Genomic DNA, 21,118 nt, shown 5'->3' with positions numbered 1-21,118 from the left:
TACTCAAGACATATCTTGCTTCAAAACAATTTAACTGCCATAAAATAAGATTGATAAAGTACTTAAAATGATAAGTGACTTAACAACTAGCAAGGTACCTACTTACAATTTAGTATTTTAAAACTTGAATAACCCCAATAACAGTTAAAAATAACAATTTCTCATTACATTTTATACGTAAATATTCTCTGTTTAGAAACCTTCAGTGACTATATTTCAACCTTTATTTGATTCATAACGTCAACTAGTCAACTAATCAATAAATGAATGGCTGACACTGCTCACACTGCCAGGTCAGTCATCAGAGGTATAATACTCACTAAAACGGAAGCAGAGTCAAAGTGGACTGCACTACACTGGAATGGACAACACTATGACAATGTGTTGATAAATAAACTTCTCCTGCGTTAGAACTCCAGCGCCGTGCCTTTCTTGGGCTACTTCAATTAACTCTACAACCCTACTAAAACAGTCATTAATTGCAGCTGTACTTACAATAATACAGAAGTTAAAATACATGCACTGAATGTAACACAAAATACTAAATAAATTCAAACCTCTAAATCAAAGTCATTTAAACTAGTAGTTCTTGTACAGGTTATGTGAGGTCGTATTCACCTTGACAGGAGGCAGTTCTGTTGCAGCGGCCTTTACAGCTGGAGCAATAGTTGGGCCGGGCATTGCGACAGTGGCAGAGGCGTCTCCAGGGGCCACAGTCTCAGCGTTGTTTGCCGCACTGGAGTCTGCAGCATCGGGGGCAGGTGTCACGTCAGACGCAGCCGCCGCATCACCCGCATCATCTGCATCACCCGCATCTGCTGGAGCTAAGGGACACAGGAAAGTGAAGGGATTACTTTTAGATCTAATTATCAGTTTTACATTGTTATTGGGTGAAGCACTTTGGAAGCTGCATTGTTTATAAAATGTGCTATAAAAATCAATTGAATAGATTGGACTGGACAAGGATATCCATGTCCAGGTAGATGTGGACATATAATAATAATAATAATAATAATAATAATAATAATAATAATAATAATAATAATAATAATAATACAATTTAAATAATTGTTCAGTGTTAATAAATGTTCTTAAAATTCTTAAAACATCCATATTAGATTTTATTATATCTATCCATCTATCTGTCTATCTATCTATGGAAACTTGCAGAGGGCACTACAAGGCAAAGTTACAGCTCAGATCAGTGGAGAAGGCAGCTCGCTCATGGCAAGAATTCTATGTTTTTCAAGGCATTTTTTAAAGGAATAAAAATAGCTCCTGCGATTGAATAAAGATAGATATAGATATGTTTAATGCCATATTGTGGAACACTCAAGCCAGTGCAATAACGTCTCCGTGGAGACAAGCAGGCAAGAAAAGTTACACATGACATTATGAATTAGCAGGGAGATTTCCATATTTCAAATGCTAACGCTGTTGCTTTCATCTTTTCAGTTGTTGATAATGTCACCATGGTGATTAGTAAAATGAGTGTGTAAGACGTTTAGTTATTCAAGAAAAAGTTTTACCAACCTGAAGGTGCAGCAGGTGGATCTGTGACGTCCTCCTGGCACTTAACTTCATCTGTAAAAATAAAACAAAAAAATTGAATCAAAACACATTTATATTTGTATCGTTGTTTTTTTTTCTAAACTAAAATTAAACTATAAATATATGTATTCACCAACTATTATAAATCTCATTATTACTGCTGGCTCAGGTCATGGTGAGGAGGGCATGTTTGAACAGCTGAACTTAACCTGATCTGCCAAAGCAATACATGCAAAAACACAGCTAACCTGGACTAATCATCCTGTTTGGTGGTCTATATAAATAAAGCCTGCTCAGGGGTCGTGACCTCTTGACTACACTGTTATCCTCTGGGGATGATCATGTTTCCACTTCATTTCCTTTTTGTCTTTTCTCTTTCTGTTAATCAGGCCAATCGGAGCTGAGATTTCAAGGCTTTATCTCACAAAAGGAAATACATAACAAGGTGATACGGAAATACATCCGCCAAAATTGGGCACTGCTGAAGTTGGTTCAATGTAACTTTGTCACGGTACTAAAACTTGATTTTGATACTCAGGAAGAGACTCAGTACTCAATACCGATATCACAATAATAATAATAATAAACAAAAAACACTATTTATTCAGACTACAGAATGTGATTTTCAACATTAAATGGTAGTACTTTCTTTTATATTACCATGTGGGCTTATATCTGTATATCTATGTTGGAGTATATTATAGTAAATAATTAATGGAGTAATTGTAGGGTCATTAATGTATTTTATTACAATTGAATTAACAAAAGAAGTAGTATGAACCCAACTTATACAAAATACGTAAAACATCCATGAAAATGCAATCAAATTAATTTACATCACCCATTCATAAACTAGAGTTCACAGACACTGGGGGCAAGGTGGGTTAAGCGAGACAGTGGATTTGACCGCTCAACCAATGATGCTTTACGTCAAGAGTGGGATTCAAACCGCCAAACTTGGGATCAGTGGATTTGACGCTCTACCAACTGAGCTCCTGTCGCCCTCTATGGCTGTTGTTTGAATACCTGTACTCTTCATATGCAGTAAAACAGAACATGTAAAAACCCTTTAGTTTCATAGCCGACTTCACCTAATAGCCTCTGTCTTAAACTGCTGTGTTTTATGGTGCAGGGGAAAATGTTAGGTATAAACGGGTTTATGTCCTTTAAAATGAAGCGATTACTGCATGTTTTTATCTTCAAAGTGCAAATAAGTCAGGCACTTTTACTACAGTGTATTACTGCGTCAAAACTTCTTGTGAGGTTGAAGTTTCAAACACTTGACTTAAAACAACAACGGGCCATATGTTTATTTTGGTGTTTGAATGTGGCTCGTAACTGTTATTCATGGGTATCAGCTTCTTGTTTATATGCTGCCATTTTGAGGACTTGCCATTTAAAAAGAGAAAATTTAGATTTGAATAGCTAATTGTGCTAATGTTTTTATCACTATTTTTATCTTCATGGACATTGAAGATACTTGCATAATAACATAGTTTTAGTCGTGACATATGGCAACCCAAAGTAATGAGTTCATTAGTGCTGCGTTCTGATTGGATAATCAACTTAACCAAGACACAAAATGTAAACACAGATAATCCCTAGTATTTGTGAATAAGTAAACATGACCAGTGCTATGAGTAAACTAAGTATCTGATCAGAACATGTTTTCTTCATTTATGGGAACAGATAGGTAATGTTTTTGTTTTTTTTAATTCCTCCTGTAAATGAGATAATCATTTTATTTTTCCTAAACTGGGTCTGACATTCATCTAACTGCATTATCAAAAGACCATCTTGTAATTAGATTCTAAGTAAACTGTACATGACCATCCCCTAGTTACCGTGACCTCATTTGGACTATGTTACCCACCGTACAAGAAAAACATTAGAATAAATAACATAACAACACACATTAAACTATACGAGGCCTCTTTCATAGTACTAACAACAGTGGTGAATGAAGTACTCAATTTTGTTTCTTAAGTAAAAGTGCAGATACAGAGGCAAAAAGTTACTCAAGCAAAAGTAAAAGTATGAAAATAAAAAATCTACTCAAGTAAAAGTTTTTCAGTATCTGTTTAAAGGGTTAAATGTAGTAATATTGATAAAAAAAAATAAATTAATTAAATTAAAAAAGAAAAAAAAAATTGGTCAACAAAAACAATAATACAACAATAATTTTAAAAAATATATATTATGAATTTTGTGTATTAAATCATATGAAAAGTACCTTTTTCCTTTTCAGCCCATTAAAAAAAATGTAGTGGAGTAGAAAGTACAGATACTGCTTTCAAATGTAGTGACGTAATAATAAAAAAGTATCTACTGTAAAATGTACTAAAGTAAAGCACAGATATCTAGGCACACTACTTTTCTGCTTGTACTTTGGTACGTTCCACCACTGACCAACTACCAAGTTCCTATAACTATAAATCAATAGGTTGTGTTAAAGTGACAACCTCCTAAAATCTCTATATTTTAAACTGAGCTGGAGACAAGTCAGAGTTATATAGTGAAATTTGCTGTTTAACTGTCAGACTGCAGATTTGTTGACCTGATTTATGGTTAATGTCTCTCTAAACTGCCTCAAATTTCAGCATCTTCTCTCCTACAAATGTACAAAAGCAAAAGAAAACAACACATAAAGGTAAGGTCCAACATTTGTGGATTTTTATTTTGAATATTTCTTTCAAAAACAGTGAATCTCCCATAGAGTTACAGTACATAAGCCCTTGCCCACCATCTGAAATTATGACATCATGAAATTCTCAACCAATTGTTTACATACTCCTCAGACACAACAGATGCGGCCCAGAGCTCTCCCTGCCTCTGAACCACAGGCCGCACACAGACCGGGCCCTGTGCTTTCATTATAAACACCACTTTGGCTCTGCTCCAGACTGCAGAGGTTCAGAGCTGCACAGTCTGACCCTGAGTGCAAGTAAACCTCCACTTCACAGCTTGCTTAACTATATCAGCTGATCTGCCTCTATAAACAGGCTGGGTGTTTTAGGATACAAGGTAGTAATAACTTTTAACCTTTGGACCAAATTATAGTTTTAACAGTGACATTTAGGGTTGTCAAAAGTATTACAAATCTGATTCTAAAACTGGTATTGAAAGTAGATACTCATTTGAGCGAGTATATAGTAACTTTGACCTTTCACACTTTCAAAATGATCTTTTTTTTTGTTTTATTACTAATTCAAACCACACGGTAACATAAAGAAAGTACCATTATTTAGTGTGGAAAATGACATTATTCAAATTGGTAAGATCAAGCATTTTCCTTAGTATCAAAATCATGTTTCATATTTTAGTATCATGACAACACTAGCTGCTGCTCTTTTCTCTATCAGTAATATGTATGGGCTGGGCAATATTGACAAAAAGTAATTTGATTTAGCATTTATAGCTCATGCAGATTACAATACTTTCAAATTCAAGTATGGCACTAAAAGACTGTAAAATAAAACATAAGTGTAAAGTGCAAAAAGGCAGCATTATTGTATGTAATCATGTTTTTAATATTTATAAACTGACAAACTTCTATTTATAAGTGCCAAAAACATGTTATGGTACTTTTGATATACTTTTACTCTGTACTCCATGTGGTCGTGTTTTGATATACTTTTACTCTATGCTCCATGTGGTCGTGTTTGGCGTACTTTTACTCTATACTCCATGTGGTCGTGTTTTGGTGTACTTTTACTCCATACTCCATGTGGTCATGTTTTAGTATACTATTACTCTATACTCCATGTAGTCATGTTTTAGTATACTATTACGCTATACTCCATGTGGTCGTGTTTTGGTGTACTTTTACTCTATACTCCGTGTGGTTGTGTTTTGATATACTTTTACTCCATACTCCGTGTGGTCGTGTTTTGGTGTACTTTTACTCTATACTCCGTGTGGTTGTGTTTTGGTGTACTTTTACTCCATACTCCATGTGGTCGTGTTTTGATATACTTTTACTCTATACTCCATGTGGTCGTGTTTTGGTGTACTTTTACTCCATACTCCATGTGGTCGTGTTTTGGTGTACTTTTACTCTATACTCCATGTGGTCGTGTTTTGTTATACTTTTACTCCATACTCCATGTGGTCGTGTTTTGTTATACTTTTACTCTATACTCCATGTGGTCGTGTTTTGGTGTACTTTTACTCTATACTCCATGTGGTCGTGTTTTGGTGTACTTTTACTCTATACTCCATGTGGTCGTGTTTTGATATACTTTTACTCCATACTCCATGTAGTCGTGTTTTGGTGTACTTTTACTCTATACTCCATGTGGTCATGTTTTGATGTACTTTTACTCCATACTCCATGTGGTTGTGTTTTGTTATACTTTTACTCTATACTCCATGTGGTCGTATTTTGATATACTTTTACTCTATACTCCGTGTGGTTGTGTTTTGGTGTACTTTTACTCCATACTCCATGTGGTCGTGTTTTGATATACTTTTACTCCATACTCCATGTAGTCGTGTTTTGGTGTACTTTTACTCTACTCCATGTGGTCGTGTTTTGATGTACTTTTACTCCATACTCCATGTAGTCGTGTTTTGGTGTACTTTTACTCTACTCCATGTGGTCGTGTTTTGATGTACTTTTACTCCATACTCCATGTGGTTGTGTTTTGAGAGCAGACTGTGTGTGGTGTGAAGTCACGCCAGCTCTAATGATAGTTTAGAATTTAATACAGAGATCCATGTCAATGAGCGACAGCAGATTTCCTCTTTTATGGTCTGAGTACTCCACAAACTGGGAGGGATCAACCACTAATTTTAACAACACATAGCAAATTTGACTAAATGCCTTTGCGAGACACTTTATAAACATATTAACCATCACTTCTGCAGTAGTGGCTAACCAAGACTTGGGTTTTAGCGGCCGCCTGACCCGACCAAACCTTAGTGAACTAATATGAACTTAACCCAATGCCCCAGAAGGATTTTCAATGCATTTCCAGTGTAAATAAACCACATCAGTCTAAAAGAGCTGTTGGGGCAAGGCCAAGAATTTGTCTGTATAGTGGAACATTCGGTGAGTGAAGAAAGGTCTTTGTTTATGGCCAAATCTGCTTGGAATAACAGTGGTGCTCATACTCCTCAAGTCTAAGCATTTGAGACGTTCATGGGAAAATATAAGAATGTAGAAACAAAGCAGTTGTGGAATACATAACTTAAAAGTGCATTGTGTAATTTTTCTGGTGCCAAATGCTTATCTCCATGGAAATGTTTTTAATTTTGCAAAAAGTGTAGCATGTGGACTAGCATGTGGCGCCACCAAGCCAAGTTACAGGTCACATCTGTGGAGGGACAACCCTATTCAGAGCTACAATGCACGATTTTAAATGTATTTTTCAGCAATAAAAGCACTTAACAATTCAATAAATACTAGATATCTTTGTCTATTGAGATACTGTGGAAAATTTTAGGCAAATAGCAATAACATCTCCACAGATACAAGCAGGTGGCGTACCTTCCACCCGAAAAGTTACACAATCTAGTGGTAAAAGTAGGAGCGATAATAAAGCCATAATGCAACTTTACGATTTACAAACTCAGTCATGAGAGACAAAAAGAAAGAGAAAGGTGAAATTTTAATCTTGCAGTAGTAAAATATAAGCACAAAAGTGAAACATAGAGATGCGGTCTGTTATAGCGGAGGTACAGGGGCAATATATCACCAACAAGATCATATTCGATATTAGACTATAGCGTTCATTGGCAATAATAAGAAATTAAAGGTGTCCAGATAAAATGCGTTCACTGAATTCTATTAAACAAAGGAATAATGTGATAATTTGGAGGCTAATGTGGTTAATAATAGACTGAAAAATAAATACTTTGCGGTAAAGATCTTCAATAGACAACCACACGATGCTATCTTTGCCACAAACCTCTGCATCCAAGAGAAAGACGCTCTCTCTCTGTGTTTTTCTGTTCTCATCACCAAAGCCAAAGCCCCTGTACCTGTTATCATACTTTACCCCATGCAATTTTACAGCTACATCCACCCGCTATTATGATCGGACATTCCTTTACATTGGCTTGATCAGATTTTAGGGTGGAGTTGACTATAAAAACCTGCAGAAAATAAACATGGCTTTGCTTGATTAGTCCAGCTGAGAATACGCACATGGGGCTTTTTTTTTTTTTTTACACATTATAAGAGGAAGAGGGCCGCTTCCTTTTGGGGAGGGAGGAGTCGAGGGAACACAGCTGTGAATGCGTCCCTAGAGTGCACTATCCAGGCCCACGCATGTGTCCAGTGAGCTATGCAGTGTGCTGACATCATACTGTAAAAGTTTTAAAATCTTTGGACCAAGTGTTGAACTCCACCCAGACCACAGAGACAACAGTTCTGGTTGTCGCGTCTCCGGACACCTCCTGTTCACTGTTATCAAGTATGTCCACCAATCCAGATGTTTGCGCATATCTGTACTGTATCTCATTCATGTGTAGTACTGTAGATGTGTAAATGTGAAGCTTTATTTATGAGACTTTGAGATTTCACGCTAGTAGTAATGGGACAATAACGTACGTCAGATTTTAAGTATTTCAAATATTTGCAGTGCTCTTTAGCTTTGTACTAGGTCTGAACAAGGTTTTGGACTGCATAGTGAGGTAAACATTTCTCTAAAAATTAAAAGATGAGTAGTTCAGCCCGGAATATACAGTACATCTCATTACCTTCGTTAACCCTAACCCTAACTCTGAGAGGATTACCAAATGTTGATACCCAAATACCAGAAATCTATATACATACATGTACACATTTTACTTTCCTGAATAGTTTTACATCATCTATATCAGACCTAGTTTAAGACCGCATAGTAGTATTAAAGAAACTATTATTTTATGTTGAAAGTTGCATTCTATTGTATAAATAGGAGTGTTTAAATGGTCACTCATCCATTCACACACACATTCATACACTAGAGTACGCAAACACTGGCGCCGAGGTGGGTTATGTGTCTTGCCCTATCTGTCGCCCTCACTGTCATTGTAAAACTATTGACCCAAGTGATCAATTTGTGCCTATTCGGGTCATAGTATATAGCGGATTTCAGCTAAAGGGCATCTGCAACTTGACACTGAAAAGCTAATGCATGGTTAATATTAGCTAATGTTACTTGTACTATGTCAAAACTTGAATGGAATTGAATAGCATGCAAATTGGATATGATTAAAACTATTTAAATGTCAGCAAAACGGCACATTTTATGCAATATTTGAACCTAAACCATTTATAAGCAAATTTCGGGACATTGTTAAAATATGATCTTATTACTGCTATCAAGATAATTCAATAACATTAATACAATAAGTAAAATAAATACAATACAAGAATTTATGTCAATATCTCCCACCCATGCACCTCTCATCCTCCTGACCCTAGACCGGAGTGACCCTGTTTTCTGACCGTTCACAGCCTCAGTGCCTGCTCCCAAAATACTGCTCTATTTTGGTTGAGGAGGAGGCCGGCGTTTGGGTTCCAGGTGGCCCACGCCCTGCTGTTTTCAAACATAACAGAGTCTCTGGTTTTGAGGGAAAGGTTCAGTGCGCTGGACTGTGGAATGTTATCAGTCTCTTCAGAGGATGTGGGGGGCTGACCTCAGGGCCCAGGGTCACACGCTGCAGGCTACAGATAACACCTCTCTCCAAAGTACGACAGCGAGATTTTGGGGTGAAAAAAACCAATACATTTTCTGCAATTAGATTCTCAATAATAAGTTTGGAATTACAATTGTAAACAAATCAAAGTGGACATTAAATATTAAAGATGCACTGAGTAACTTTTTCTGCCTAGCTTGTCTCCAACTATGCATCACTCTTGTCTACACAGAGATACTATCCAAGTCAGATCTGTGGAGAGGCGGTCCCCCCTCAGGATAAGATATTTAATGCCATAAACAACATCATTTTTTTCAATTTCTTAAGATATGTTGTGATAGGAGACACCAACCCCCCAGCAGTTTAGAGATAGCAAAGCTTACTCTAGGTTGACAGGTCAAACGAATCAAATTCTAAGCTTTCCAAGAAACTTTCCAGCAATAATAGCAACTATTTCATGCCATTTCCGAAAAAATGCTGAAAATGTCCAACTGTGCCTTATATACAGTATGTCTTCTGTTTCCAATTAGTGAGAATTAGGCCTGGCTTTAACGACATGCTTTCCTCCCCTACACATTAATATGAGCGGTAATGATGGCGGCTACGTGAGGAAAGGGTTGGGTTTGGTCCTATTAAACGCTGGTATTCCCTGAGGCTTATAGAGTACACCCAGCGGAGGTCCACCCTGTTCTGGGAGACAGCTAACCCTACGTCAGGGTCTGCTCTGGTGGGACTGCAGTTCATGTAACTATTGAATAACAAACAGTAACTGAGCTTAGGTTAATGCTTTTAGACATGGGAATGATAATACTGGCACTTAATACTACTATTTTGGAGTTACTTTAAAGGTCCTATATTACACAAAATTGACCTTTGTGAGCTGTAAGCCATGTTATAATGTTCTTATCTCATCAAAAACATAACTGGAGTTGTATTTTTTTTTTCATTCACACATGTTTGAGTAATGCTTTATTATTAGTATTTATTAATGCTCTGTTCCACCTTGTGATGTCATGAAGCGGGAGTTTTCAAGTTAACAGCTTCTTTTCCCTTTCCCTTTTCCCGTTCAGTAGAGAGAGGCAATTACAGGGTTGAAAATATCCAAATGATTATAGTAAAGGTGTATGGAGTTTAAAAACACAGCGGAGTGCTTCCTGTATTACCACATGACATCACAAGGTCTGTTTAAAAGACGAACCAAGCCTAAATGTGCAGGGTTTGTGTGTTAAACGTGTGAATGAAACAAAACTAAACTCCGGGTATGTATTTGATGAGGAAACAACATTACAACAGACCAGAAAATAGCGTCATATGGGACCTTTAAAGGTGCACATGTGTCTTTTCTGGTATTGGGTTCGCCACTTTCTTGTCTCCATGGAGATGTTTAAAAAATGCATCAAAAAACAAAACATTTACTGTGAGCAGGGTTGCCTCTCCACAGATATGACCTGTAAATTGGCCTGCTATCGTCACCTACTTGTCTCACTGGAGATTGATAAGACAAGGTATAGTAGCTTTAATATAAACAAGTAAATTCAATGGTGCTCAAAGTAACTTTCTGGTGGACGGGCCGTTATATAAATTGCTTGTTGATGTTATTCTTTTACCTGGAATGTTCCTCAGTATGGCATTATCTAGCACAGTGGTTCTTAACCTTGTTGGAGGTACTGAACCCCACCAGTTCCATATGCACATTCACCGAACCCTACTTTATTGAAAAATAAAATATGATTTTTTTCAAATTCAAGAAACATGTATGTTTTACTGGTACATAAATGAACCGTGCATTAACATCACTGTGTTCAAAGAATAAAACCAATACAATGCATGAACTCACAACAAATTACATACTTACCTTTTCACAAAGACATGACCTTTTTAATACTACCACACTGAAATGATTTTAACTTATTGTATTTATGCTTTTTATTATTTTTTACATTTTAACACACACCATAACGCCGCAACCAACTGTGCTTCATGTAAATTCAAACGGCATGTCAAAGCAGAGGCATGGGGCTCTTTAAATATGTTACTCTCATTATGGTAATGTGCTTCCGTGGTCCCTCAAAGATGTCCAATCAGAGCACAGTTGTCGCCGGGATCCTCCCAGCCAATGCCAGGGCATCACTCTGGCCGTGTCTCATGCTGTGTCTCAATTCACCAAAGTGCCCTTAAATGCGCTGTTCGAACGGTGCATTTAAGTCGGGCGGGTACTTCGATAGGCACATCGAAGGGTGCATTGGTCGAATTGGGAAACGGCCGGCTTCTGGAGACGCTCACAGACCGCAAATCATATGAGTTGGGTGCATGTCTTGACCTCCGCCGAACCCCTGAGACTGACTCACCAAACCCCTAGGGTTCGATCGAACCCAGGTTAAGGCCACTGATCTAGCATTCGGCTCAGTAGAAAAGACTCTTCTACAGTGAGACAACATGTCTCTGTAACACAGCATATGACATCATTAAACTAATAGGAAATGATGACTTTTTAATGAATCCTAATGAAATTGTTAAAAAGAAAAATATTTATTCATTATTTTTCAGCAAAACTAGAAACAAGGAATGACCTCAGTAGCAGTAATATTTGCCCTTTATATGCACAGAGATTGCAATTTGTGAATATTTTTGTATACATACTATCTAGTAACATAGGAGCAGGTCTTGCCCTTTTCAATGAGCTGGTAAAACTTTTCACAGCTGTAAAGAAGCAGCACGACTCCAGTTTACAAGCACCTGAACAACAGTGAATCAGGGGAGCGTCTGGATGTAAGCATACGATCTGTTAAGCATTTACGCTGGAGATCAAGGCTCCTAAACAAAACATTTCTTAACTTAGCTTTTAATTTGATTCAAAAAGTAATTTATTCAGCTTCGGTGGCCTCCTAACTACTGATGTGTCAAAATATATTAATTCAATAACAGCCCAGGGCCTCCATCCTGCTGATCCGGGCCAACCTCTCCGCACTCTGTCCCCAGTGGATGCACACGCCCACGGATTGACATAAGCTCTGGATCTGCCAGAGACCCACGCCCTCCCCACAGCGATGACGCGCATCCAATATGGCCGCCGACAACACAGAGACTCGCCCCTTCCTCACAGCGACGACCTGCAACGCCTGAAGGAATGCATCGTCCCGACTCATGAGATCAGACAACAATAAGATGGCTTTGTTTACAATGACACCACACAGCCACTGTCTCAGGACTGGCATGGACGATTCAGATGGGATATTTAATCTTTTTCAGTGTTATAACTAGACTCAGAACTGCGTCAACGTACCGGTCCACCTTCACTTGCTTTCACAGTTTCCCAGTCATTTAACTTATCTGCCTCCATAGCAAGCACGTCATAGTTATATAGCACTTTTCACATATATATTGTCACAAATTGCTTCACACGTTAAAAAAATAATCCATTAAAAAAGCAAAAACCCTTCCAAACACGTGTAAAATTCTCTCCAACTAATAAATAACTTGCCTTACATCATGAACAAACTCCTATGTATCACAATTGATTTTCTTCTATGTTTTTCCGAGTGTCCTAAGTATTTACACAAGACTATGTGACCAGAGGCGCCTTTGCTCATTAAATAACATAATTACAAAAGTCAACAAACATCACAAGAGCGTTACATAAGACCGCCCTGTCAGCTGAGGCCATGTACGCCCATAAAACACAAAGCTGGACTCAACAAACCGCACAGAATGTTTTAGTTCAATTGTGGCTTTGTCCTTGTAGAGATTGTCACAGCTCATCATGCCATACACCCCAGGGGCATACATTCTCCAAAACACCCATTCACACTCATTGTATATTGTCTATAATGTCCAACTACACTAGAGCTGCAAAGATTAATCGTGATCTAATCGAAATCGCAATTAGCACATTTTTAAAGTACCATCATTTTCTTCCCAAACAACAAAATACCAGTCTTAATGTGCATAAAACTGCTAACCCTGTAATTTTGATCTGTACAAACTATAGACTGTATATATAAATGGACATAGCTAACCCGCTAGCTGCTGCTTTCCAAACAGGAAGTGATCATGGACGCACTTACGACTCCATTGACTCTGGATCCAATTCCCTTTACATTAAAAAACTCCCACCCCTCTCTCTGTAACTGCTGCATTGAGCCTCGTCATTTTGGTCTTAAAATGTTTGTAATAACCCGCTCTACATGATCCTGGTATTTTTATCTCACTATTTTATCCCTAAATCAAAATATGAACATTACTAACAGACTGATCAGGCGCCTGCTTTCCCCGAAGTCGTTCCCTGGAGCCAAACGCTGCGGATGACGTCACACTCCCTCAGTCCACTTCTTCTACAGTCTACAGTACAAACATGTTCTGAAATGTGATTCTTATATTAGCGTGTTCATATTCCAGTCTTTTTTATCAATTCTCCTGAATGCAAAATGAATGAATAGAAACAGAATCTTATTATTTAAACACAAATCGCAAATCTAATCAGCATCATAATTCTGTAATATATTTCCCAAATCCTACAGCCTTACACTACACCGCATGTTATATCCCATTCTATAAAGTGGATTTAAACTGTGGGTTTTCCCCTAAAATCCTGGAATAAAGATTTGATTTGATGATGTAATGCTATGATATCATCAGAGAGCGGCAGCCAAGTTTACAGCGATGTTACATAGTTGAACTTCTGCAGAACTGACAGTCGTGAGAGGAGGGCGGGGTGAGGGAGACTTTTAAACTCATCTCGTATGCAGCTATGCAATACTTTTATCATGTAATCTGACTGTGATAGCAATTATCTGCAAGAAAGGAAAGAAAGAAGTTGTTATCTGGAACCGGCACCATTGTTACTGCAAAGAATGATGAGAAATGACGATTGTTGCCATGGTGATTAACAATTTAAAACAAAATCTGATCTCTTTTGAATGGGAAAACTTCAGCTATGCAACCTCTTTGAAATGTTGCATAGCTGGAGTGAAGTTTGTCCACTCATCTAAAGGTTGGTGGTTCGATTCCCGCTCTCGACATAAATACATCATTCTGAGAGCGGCCAGATCCAATGACCCAAAGGTTGGTGGTGCGATTCCAGCTCCCATAAATAAATACTGTTGTTGTGTCCTTGGCAAGATACTTAATCCACCTCAAATGTAACTACTCAAGCAATTGGTCAACTCAAATGCCATTCTTCATAACAACTTTAAGAGGGCGGAGCTAAGTGTGGGATCCCAAAGCCACATAAAGCAGTTTAGTGCCTTGGCATCTGCAGCTGGCATTCTGTTTATGGCTGGACAGAGACTAAACAGGGTGATGAAGGATAGAGTGTACCAGGGATTATAAACACTTAAGGTGAGCTATTTGGAGAAAGTAAAAATAAAAAAAAAGATCATAATGGTTGTCTAGTGCATTCGTTTATAGTGCCTCAAAAGCACTTTATGCCTATGGAACAACTTTTACTTCACTACATTTGAGAGCACGTATATGTACTTTCTACTTCACTACATTTTTGAATGGGACTGGAAAGTAAAAGTATTTTTTATTATTGTTTGAAACCTGCTGAAAAGTTTGAGGAGTTTATTTTTAACATGTTCATAGTCTGAGCAAACAAAATTATACAGATAAAAACAGCTTAAAAGGGTTCGATTGTTTCTGTTGAACAAAATTCAGCACAAATCTTTATCAAAATCAAAACTTTATTAAAATCTGCCCAAAATACTTTTACTTTTTACTCTTTACGTAAATGTTTAAATGGTATTTAAATACTTTTACTTAAGTAGATTTTTATGTGTTTTTTGCTCCTATATCTGTACTTTTACTTAAGTAACACAATTGAGTACTTCTTCCATCACACAACATAAACATAATTAACAAAACATAACATATATTTTGGGCGTAATGGAGTTAATATGACTGACTGTGATTCAGGAACAGGACCACGCCTCAACCTCCTGCTGCTCCTCTCCAGAAAACCACAGCTCACCTCAACCACACCTCCAATTACCCAGAAGCCCTATTTATACAAGCCTATCCCGGCAACAGCGTCTGTCTCAGCTCTTTCTCCGCGCTCCCTCTCTTGTTCATGTTTCCTAGTAAATGGTCTCTTCACAGTTATGTCAAACAACAACAACAACAACTTTACATTGTTGCTATTGTCATGCATAAAGTCTTTACATTATATTTTACAAAACTGTGCATTGTAAGTAATAATGTATTTTTAGCTTAGTTAACGTATCTAGTGAGTGTTTTTTATCATTGAAAAAACCTAGAAAAACAGGCATTCTTATAGTCACCAGGCTTGCTTCTCCACTGATCTGACCAGTAACTTAGTCTGATGATGTCACTTGCTTATCTAAATGGAGATAAATATATTACAATTATCTGGCATATCTCATTAGAACTGTAGTGATCTGATTTTTATGTATTTTTTGCAAATGTTGTATTGCTCTATGCACACATAATCAAATCTAGATTAGCTAAGTGTTGGGATGTCTCTGATTCAGAACATCTGCGGCTCCACCCAAAGCCCCCCCAGTCCGATGACATCACCGCTATCAAATGGGATCTGTACATCCTCTGATCACAAAAGAACCCAAAACCCCAAAAGCAGTAATGTGTCAGTAACTCCTCTTTGTGTAGACGTCCAAAATGAAGCATGAAAAATGAAAATGTCTAGGACTGAGTGTTCATTGACGTCAGCGGGGTCTCCTCTTTGACCTCTTGTCTCTCACTAACTATGGGCCTATTTCATGGATTTAAAAGAATGCATGGAAAAGAGACCAGAATAGACACATAAGATATTTGCATTTTACAACATGATTCAAAGCCAAATTTGCACAAATTAGTCGATCACAAATGTTCCTTATGTTGTAGTTAGAAATGGAAGAACTAGCAGGAGTAGTAGCGCTAGTAGTAGTAGTAGTAGTAGTAGTCTGTAGTAGTAGTCTGATTCATAGTGGGAGTATTAGTTGTAATTAAAAGTAGCAGGCTCACAGTAGCAGTACAAGCTGAAGTATAGGCTAATAAAAGTAGAAATATCAATTGAAGTATTAGCAATTAATAGTAGTCAAACAGAGGACAGTAGTAGCAGCACAGGATAGTAGTAAATGGTGTAGTTTAAGTAGTCAAAGTAATCATAGTAGTAGTTGTGCTAATACTACTAGTGCTAGTAGTAGTAATAGAATAAAGTAGTAGTTTTTTTTTAAGAGTATCAGACTAGCAATAGTAGTACAAGTTGCAGTAGGCTAATAAAAGTAGAAATGTCAAAAGGATGTTGTGAACAGTTGTAGTATGGATGAGGACTACATGGTGTAGCCAAAGTAATGATGGGATAGTAGTAGTGGTAATAATAGCAGTAGTAAAATAGGTTATAGTGGCAGTATATGTGTTTTTGGTTTAACTGTCCAAAATCTCTTTTTAAAGATATGCTGTTGTTTTGCCTGGTATGTTCCACAAAAGCCTGTAGTTGAATATGTGAAAGATGCATAAGTTAATACCATACCAACATTTTCAAGAAGACCAGCAGAGACAGACCCTTACCAGAAAAGATAGGCCAACACTGTGCAATTTTAAGCAGCAATAGTCAAAATATCAGTTGAATTAATAGGAGTAGTGGCATAATATTTAGGTTTGAAATATTTTGAAGAATGCGCTGAAAAGAGGCCAAAATAGCCTTGGAGTATTTTTGCATTTTTACAAGTCCATTCAAACCCACATTAGTCGATCACAAGTGTCCACTATGTCACATGTCTCTGTGATGAAGACTTTTGGATGTGGTGAGGAGCTGGAGGTCAAGGAGGTCAGGGAGGTCAGGGCAGCAGACCCGAGGCAACACATTAGTGAGAACTGTTTTAAACTGTCCAATGGCACACAGGATAACTGCATATTTTAAGAAGCCAATAGCAACGATTACGATTTATATCCTTACTGTTTTTCAGATAGCCTATATTTATTGCACATATTGGTGTTTCTGCAATATTTAGTTTTACTTCTTTGTTATGTTTCTGTAGTGTGTCCCCATATTGTTGTTTGGTTTAGCACTACTAGACCCTATTGTATAGCTGCACATTCCTTAATAAGCTAATATGAATTCTTGATGTATAAAATATTAACTTTTGAGATATCACTGTGGCAACGAAATCAGTAATTCAGCAGCAAGTTGTAGAAGTCATTACTATAGTTTTTTCCAGCATCTGTTATAAATCCATAGTTAAAGCAGACTACTGTGCTACATACATACTACATACATACTGCTACACAACTAAAATCTATACCTGTGGATCATTATGTTATAATGTCCACAATTTAAATCGCAATATTCATCTAAAATGACATGATAAAAGAAACAAGTCTGCCCACTTCCAAAAACTATGACTCAGCAGGTCTGATGGTTAGCTGCAGATCACACTAGCAAGGACCTTTTTTCATTTGTACCAAAATGACTACACAGTGGTGCTGAATCCTATGCATATTGTCGATTAAGAAAATAAAATTGAAGAGCAAAGTAAGTACAAAGAAGTCCACGTATGCTGGTGGTGGTGAAAACGGGGATTGATTTGCAAATAAGCTTGAAAATAAGCGATTAACGATTGCTCAAACATGAACAAATCACTCAAAATACAACTTCGGGTGAGTTAATTATGAGGGGAAACAACTATAACATGGATAAAAACTATAAAAAGTCAATAATAAGTCAAGTTGAATAATTGGTCTGCTTTAAGACTAGACTGAAAACCCACCTCTTCTCCCTGGCATTTAATACTAGCTACACAGGATGTCTTAGTGTTTTATTGTTCTTTTCCTCTGTATCGTGTTATCTCTATATTTGTTTTTCTGTTGATTTTTATGTGAAGCAGCTGAAGTTGTTTTTAAATGTGCTGCATAAATAAACTTGAACTGAACTGAACCAGTTGTAGAAGACTTTAATATAGTTTGCCAGCATCCAAAATAAAACCATGGTTAAAGTTGTATTCACAAGCATGCCTATTATGATTACAACTTGTAATCTAATAAAAAAATAGACACTGCCCCCTTTAAGTCAAAGCATTATTTGAAATCTCTCTAGTGTGTGTGTGGTACCGATGTGGGGAGTATCCTGAATAATTAGATTAGGCAGTAAATCTAATCGCCATGTGTTAAACTGCTGCTGCGGATGGTATGCTCTTAACTGTCCAAACTACCAGCATGTTCCACCATCTCCTTTTTCCCCTTTTAAAAGTCTGGAACATGTCTTTAAATATTCCCAAGGTCAATGCGTTCTGCCTGTGTCTCTGGCCATGGTCTGCGCGAGCTGTTGACTGCAGAGGACCATACGGGAGCAGCATCCAAGGCATACATCACCCTGCAATTAGCAAGAGGCCTCAGAGAGATCCAAGCAGGACTGCGCTGCCAGCTACTCACATCACGCAAGCTCGGGTTTACTATAGTCCAGTTTTGTTTTGGATTTTTTTGTGTTACGCAGAAAGATTCACCAGATGTATTAAAAGCATAGCCAAGACTTAACAATAACTACACTTTTAACTGCCTTAAAGAACACAGATTGTGCTTGTGTCTGCTCTATAGTTATAATCTATGACACATGTGGATCATTATGTTATATTTTGAACATTTTAAAGTGCAATATTCTTTTAAAACGACTTAATAAAAACAAAAAAACAAGCAGATTTCCGCATTGCAGTGGCCAATGGGAGCTGGCATCATCACAACAAAGAGTCGGCACCTCTGATGGATAACTGCATGGATCACGCTTGCGAGTAGAGGATTTTTTTCATTTGTGCCAAAATAACAACTCGAAGCCGAATCCTACATGTATCACCGATTAAGAAAATAAAATTGGAGATCGACGTAAGTACAGAGCAGTGGGCGTGTGCTGGTGGCGGTGAAAACGGGGGTTGATCAGCAATATAGCGTCTTGACAAAAAGTGATTAAAGATTGCTCAAACATGCACGAATCACTCTAAATACAACTTTGGGAGGGTAAATAAGAAGGGTAAAGTACTAAAAAGCTCTGAAAAGTCAATTTTGTACAATAGATCTGCTTTAATACATCATGATCAAAGATTTAATTCAGTCTGTTAAGTTTATTAAGAAAGATTTAGGTTTAGTAACTACTTAATTAATAACCCTACACCTAAACATTTAATGAAAAAGGGGGTGCCCAATTCTTTCTTTCTCAATTTTTTTTGCAAATGAGTACATTTTGTCAAAGCACTGCAAGACAAAATCAAAACACTGTGCTCTGTTTGCATCTAATAAGTTCGAGCCCTAAGAAGCATTAGGACTGACTTCGCTTTGGTGATCTTTGCTGAATCAAATAAGTTGTTCTTAACCCACTAATCTGAGTATTTACAAAATGCAAAAGGCTTTATAAGAGCAAGAAACTAGATAGATAAACCTAGACTTAAAACCCCCTATGTGGGTAAGTAGTAGTGCTAGGAGTGACAAGGCTCGTACAAACAAAAAAGAGCATTAAATATCAATTGAAGTAGAGAGTAGTAGCCAAAATGAAGATGGTAATTGTAGCAGCATTGGTTAACAGTAGTAACAGTAGATGAAGTAGAAAAAATACTGGTAGAAATATGAAGAGAGTAAAAGAAGTATTGATGGTAGAAGTTGCAGAAGGTGCTGTCTATGAGTCGCCTCGTAGTGGGTGTGGCAGATGTAGCAGCTGCAGTAGTAGTATCAGTAATCGTAGAAGTAAAATTTAAATAGTTGTAACTGTAGAAGCATTCGCACATTAGCAACTATTGTAACATAAAAATACTTGCACTTGAAAATCTCAAAATAAAACTTCACTACTACCAGTCCATTCACTTGTGCACACCACACATTTGGGAGCACATGCCCCACCTCTCACCATGCGGTCACTTTGTTCACAAGCGTGCCTCCTTCATTTAAACTCCAACTTAAATCAACTTAAAACAACTCATTTCTGTTCAAATTCAAAACATCCAAGTCCCGCCCAGATGCCCTAACGCGAAATAACCCAATAACGCCAACTTTCCTCACACTTCTCAAGCCAATCCTTTGTTGTGTCTCCTACTACTACTACTACTACTACTACTACAAGCGCCCCTCCTCTGCCAACCATGCCTTCTCCCATCTGTGCACACTCATTTTCAAACTAAACAAGTCTTGCCCACGCAGTCTTCTGAAGTGGGTTCCAAAGCATGCAATCAATGTAAAATGTGTAAATACTCACTTGTAAGTAGTAATGCACAAAGTAGCACCAGAAGGTAAGTCATAGAAAGCCCACTGATTCTCCACATGGCCGTTGTAGTTTTCGTTTCTGTGAATGGAGAAAGGTAAGGAGATTTGAGCTTAGGGGTAGTTTCCTGTGCGGTAGTTGAGAGCGGGATAGAGTAAGCCTTGTTTTGTGGGGCCCTTTATAAGTCGTGCTTCTCTCTCTCCCTCTTTCTTCCTCTCTCTCTCTCTGTGCTCGGGACAGGACACACCCCTCCTCTCAAACTCTCAAACTGCCGCCTGGAGCCGTTTCCCTCCAATACTTCCTCCATCTGCCCTGTGAGAATAAGTGGGGTGACTTTACTACAACAAATTTGCCAGATCTCTATGATGATTTGGTTAAAATAATATTAAGGCTGGATTATGTTGTAAAATATCTAATCTGACAACCAGTGCAGCTGTGATGGGATTTGCAAATCGTTTTAATTGAACGTTTTCTGTTAAAAGCTCGCATTTCAGAGCGCTGAAACTGGGATCGCAGATGTTTTGTTTCCTAAAAAGATTTGTTAATTGTTGAAGGATTTGTGTTACTGAAATATTTGCATTCTTCACATTTTGTAATTAGATTTTTATTCAATAGGTTTATATCTTTCAGCCTTGATGTGCCAAGATGGTTTCTAATTCTCCAAAGCTTGAATTCTTGCTCCAGTTCAGTTTTCAAGGATGCAGATGTGCGCATTTTAAGTTAAACAACAGTACAAAAAGTTGCATC

At 37.5% G+C, this 21,118-nt stretch overlaps 1 protein-coding gene across 1 annotated transcript in view; it reads right to left on the bottom strand.

The window, feature by feature from the left end:
* Positions 1–20,552, bottom strand: part of cd34 (CD34 molecule) — a 31,754-nt gene extending 11,202 nt beyond the window's left edge. Inside the window, exons 1-3 of the mRNA XM_055223186.1 lie at positions 20,366–20,552; positions 1,534–1,584; positions 619–824 (exon numbers count right to left, since the gene is read on the bottom strand). Coding sequence (XP_055079161.1) covers positions 619–824; positions 1,534–1,584; positions 20,366–20,432 — 324 coding nt within the window. The 5' untranslated portion in view covers positions 20,433–20,552. The remainder of the gene's footprint in view (positions 1–618; positions 825–1,533; positions 1,585–20,365) is intronic.
* Positions 20,553–21,118: the final 566 nt, after the last annotated feature.

Source organism: Periophthalmus magnuspinnatus, chromosome 7, assembly GCF_009829125.3.
Source record: "Periophthalmus magnuspinnatus isolate fPerMag1 chromosome 7, fPerMag1.2.pri, whole genome shotgun sequence".
NCBI classification, from domain to species: Eukaryota; Metazoa; Chordata; class Actinopteri; order Gobiiformes; family Gobiidae; genus Periophthalmus; species Periophthalmus magnuspinnatus.
Note: the sequence above shows the minus strand (reverse complement) of the source record. Positions and strands in the feature narration are given on the sequence as shown.